Source organism: Danio aesculapii, chromosome 12 (genome assembly GCF_903798145.1).
Source record: "Danio aesculapii chromosome 12, fDanAes4.1, whole genome shotgun sequence".
NCBI lineage: Eukaryota > Metazoa > Chordata > Actinopteri > Cypriniformes > Danionidae > Danio > Danio aesculapii.
In genome coordinates this window covers 48,080,202-48,084,672 of record NC_079446.1, presented here as the reverse complement: position 1 = coordinate 48,084,672, position 4,471 = coordinate 48,080,202, and the positions used below count along the sequence as shown (strand labels likewise).

The 4,471-nt window shown below is 35.7% G+C and overlaps 1 protein-coding gene across 1 annotated transcript in view; it reads right to left on the bottom strand.

Annotated features, from left to right (window-relative positions):
• The window catches only part of hid1b (HID1 domain containing b), a 7,301-nt gene extending 3,035 nt beyond the window's left edge, over positions 1–4,266 (bottom strand). Inside the window, exons 1-4 of the mRNA XM_056469036.1 lie at positions 4,175–4,266; positions 3,026–3,175; positions 1,756–1,926; positions 748–861 (exon numbers count right to left, since the gene is read on the bottom strand). Coding sequence (XP_056325011.1) covers positions 748–861; positions 1,756–1,926; positions 3,026–3,175; positions 4,175–4,240 — 501 coding nt within the window. The 5' untranslated portion in view covers positions 4,241–4,266. The remainder of the gene's footprint in view (positions 1–747; positions 862–1,755; positions 1,927–3,025; positions 3,176–4,174) is intronic.
• Between the last annotated feature and the right edge of the window lie 205 nt (positions 4,267–4,471).

The window sequence follows — 4,471 nt, the reverse complement described above, 5'->3', positions numbered from 1 at the left end:
TTAATTCTCATTTGAGTATTAGTAGACTGTCTGCTTAATATCTGTTGATACTGCTCCTTCAACAGACATTTAACTGACTAAACTTTGCAAGTATATATGTCAACTTACACTAACCCTAACCTAATTACAGTCTACTTATAATCTAATGAGAATAGTTGGCATGTAGATGCACTGTAAATTAAATTCAGCAAAATGCATTAAAGGGAGCATCAAAATAAAGTGATAATAAAAATTCAACTCTACAGTTTAACAAAGTGAATTTTATTGACATTTAGTAGCTTGAAATAATATAACATATCAGAAATATAGAGAAGTCTGTAAAATAACAGAAAACGCCAGTACTGCCAGTTTATTACAAGGTTTTTGTAGTGTAATATACAACAACCCAGACAATATAGCACTGCACACTATTACACATGTTCAGAAAAGTCACTTTTTAAGGTTCAAGTTGTTGGAAGAAAGATCAAGATCCCATAATGCAGTTCAAAAGCAGAAATAAATGGGGAAAAATGAAAATATAAAATCATAAAATTTGGAAAACTGCTCATTTCTGGATATTTTTGACCGTGTAGTCACTGTCTAAGCATGTGGATTGTGTTCAGATTAAGTAATGATGAGCATCTGCAACACTCCACAGAGCAGTAATGATCAAGAGGGAGAGAGGGAGAGGTAGAGGGAGAGGGAGAGGGAGAGGGAGAGAGAGGTGGTGAGAGAGAGAGAGAGAGTGAGAGAGTGAGAGAGATTTACCGCACTGGTCTTGAAGTTGCTTTCAACAGTGAAATCTGGACAGAAAAGCAGATCTGAAACAGCAGAGAGGAGAGACTCCGCCAGGGGCCGCGTGCACTCCTCTTCACCTTCATCCTGACACACACACATACACACAAATCTGTCATGGTTTTAATAAAATACAGCAAATATGCATGACTACTTTCTGGTCAAATCACGCAAACACAATCTGAAATTTTAAGCTGGTCTGCAGAGCTGTGTTTCAGAGCTTCATACACGCAAACACATCATCAATACACTCATTCAGTTTCCTTCATGTCTTTAAATCACAGGATATTTAATACACTCTCGTTCTTTGAGAGAGACACAATCACAGGAGTGTTCAGGCCGGTAACAGGAGAACATAAAAATGCACCAGAGAACAAAATCTCTCTCTCGCGCGCTCTCTCACACACACACACACACACACACACACACACACACACACACACACACACACACACACACACACACACACAAAGACACACACAGACACATACATACATACATACATACATACATACATACATACATAGACACACAGTCTCACACACGCAGTCACATACACACAGACAGACAGACAGACAGACAGACAGACAGACAGACACACAAGGTTTATATTAGTGTATATTGAATAGAAGGGTGATGCGGCGGCGCAGTGGGTAGCACGTTCACCTGGCATTTCTGTGTGGAGTTTGCATGTTCTCCGGGTGCTTCGTATTCCCCCAAACACATCTGGTATAGGTGAATTTGGTGTGCTAAAATTGACCGTAGTGTGTGTGTGTGTGTGTGAATGATGAGTGAACCCAGTGATGGGTTGCAGCTGGAAGGGCATCCGCTGCGTAAAACATATGCTGGATAAGTTGGCAGTTCATTCCGCTGTGGTGACCCCAGATTAATAAAGGGGCTAAGCCGAAAAGTAAATGAATGAATGAATATACTGAACAGTGTAGTGTAACTACAGAAGATAAATCTTGACCGTTTCCTCACCACAGATTTGCCCAGTTTTGGCACAGTGGACCAGAAGAACCCACGCCAGTCTGGATCCTCAAAGATGTATGGCAGAATCCGAGTCAACAGGCGAGTGCAGATCAGAACGGTCTGTCTGTCACGCTCACACACACAGCCTGAGTCTGCATTCAACACCAGCCTTTCCACTGCCTGCAAAACACACACGTACATGCACACATTCAAATAAAACAAATCTATTGATTTAAATTTCACAAATTCTTCATATAACTTCAGAAGAAAACTACATCAAAACAACCTGAATATTTGTTAGAAATGTTTTCAGATAAATAAAAAAAAACATTCATTTATGTGCATTAACTCATATTTTTAGACTTATATTTTCATATCATTTATTGACCCTGTTCTTGTTTAAAACACTTTTATAAATTATATTATTAGGATATTTTTTATATTAGGACTTTTGACCAGTTTTTGGGGCGTTTTACAAATGGTATTTTTATGAATATGCATGCATATTTATCAACACCAAATGGCTGATCTTTACTTCTTGAAGTTTCTAGGTTGCAAACTTGAATAATATAACATTTTGACTTCAATTTTCAGGTTTTATGTTTTATAGACTGCACATTTCTAGATCCAAAAAGATACGTCACCAGAAAATGCTAATTTTGTCACCATTTACTCAGCCTTTACTTGTTTAAAACATTTATATAACATATTTTTAAGACATGTGTGTGAAATGACAAAAGAGAAATGACCTTATTTTTTTACACAACTCTACATTACTTAATTTTTCTTTGGCTTAGTCCCTTTATTTATCAGGGGTCGCCACAGGGTAATGAACCGACAACTTATCCAGCGTACGCTTTACACAGTGGATGCCCTTCCAGCTGCAACCCAGTACTGGGAAACACCCATGCACACTCATTCACACACACACTACGGCCAATTTAGTCCATACAATTCAAAAAATCATAACACTATATGCCTCTGCTTGTACTTTGGCTTAAAATTGGCTTAAATTCAAATACAAGCAATGTCCATTAAAGCTACTTAAAATATATAAAATAATAACTAAAATAAATAATGTATAATTCGATAATTTTGACACACAAAACTTGGTTCAATTTTCAGGCATCAAAACATTAAAAGTGTCATGCATTTCATTTAATTTAATTTCAGTATATCAGGCTGTGAAAATAAGTTTTATTTCTAATTGGTCCTGTCTAATGTTAAGATCACACGATGACCTGTTCTACTTAACATGAATAATGAACACAATCTGTACCTTGTAACACAGGGTTGCCAGATTGGATGGAGACTCCTCTCTCACAGCGCGGATCTCAGCAGCAGGAACAAGTGTGAAAATATCCTGTGCCATCAAGTCAATGTCATTCCAGAACTGATCCCAGAACACATCCTCGGAGGCCTCCACGGGCTGTAAAACACAATAAATAATTAAATTAATAATTTGCTACTAATAAAAAAAACGAATAAATGAACATTTTAAAATGAATAACATTAAAAACCAATATACCAAGATGAGATTTAGGGGCCGTTTTGCGCGCACACACACACTTTATGTTTATCGAGGTAAAGTTGGTTTTAGCACATTCATTTATTTTAATGCTACCTATATTGTTTAGCATGTTACTTTGTATATTCGGTCTGAAATAGGCTAGCATGAAAGTATGACTCCAGAACAACATTAGCACTATTTAAATGACTACAATGTTGTAATTTGATAGTCACTGGCTGCCAATATGATTAAAATAATAATAATAATAATAATAATAATAATTATTATTATTATTATTATTATTATTCTATTTTTTTATTTTTATTATTATTATTATTATTATTATGAAAGTCTGAATATGCGAATATAAAACTAACGTTACCTTAATGTTTTGTTCTACTGCAGTAATTAAATCTTGCCCTTTAATTTGTATTAAATGTCATTAAAAACAATAAAAATATAAACGTGTATTCCTTTAATTTGACAAACTATTGTTACAGGAAATGATATTAACTTAATTATAGAAATTATCACATTAAATCCTTAATAAACAAGACTTTTCGCTGGTAACATGTATACAAAACAGTTAAAACTAGCTTAAAAACTATTAGAAACATTAACAACTTTAACTCCACACAACTGTCATGTGAATAAACTTCTGTGCATACATTTAAATAATTTAACAAAACGTATAAAGTTAAGAATTAAACGATTAACATTTACCGTAACCTTTAAATGAAAGCTTACATTTCCAAACAAGAGTATAAAGTTACATTAGCAATATTAGCCTTACAGATCACTATAATGACATCACGCAACGGTATTCCAGCTGTTACACTTCAACAGCGCTTTAAAACCTGCTGAACTCTAAACACTTATTAATATGAAGTCACTAACGCTGATGAAAGTAAACCTGACCTGTGTTTTTGTGGTTAGTTGTATCACCGCTTTTCTAAAGCGCAGTTTGGAGTCTGAATTACCCATTTCTTGTGTCTACATCCACCGCGCACCTGCGGCGCCAGGTGAACACGACGCTAAATCACCAATCCTACTACGGAAACGGTTTAGCTCATGAATATTAATCACACCACACAGACGTCGAGGTTATCCTGCCTAGCGCGTCCAATCACGTAATATATTCATTTTGGAAATTCTTTCATTCGCCAGCCGTCAGCCTCTTTAGCCAATCAGTAACTAAATATATATCACACGTCA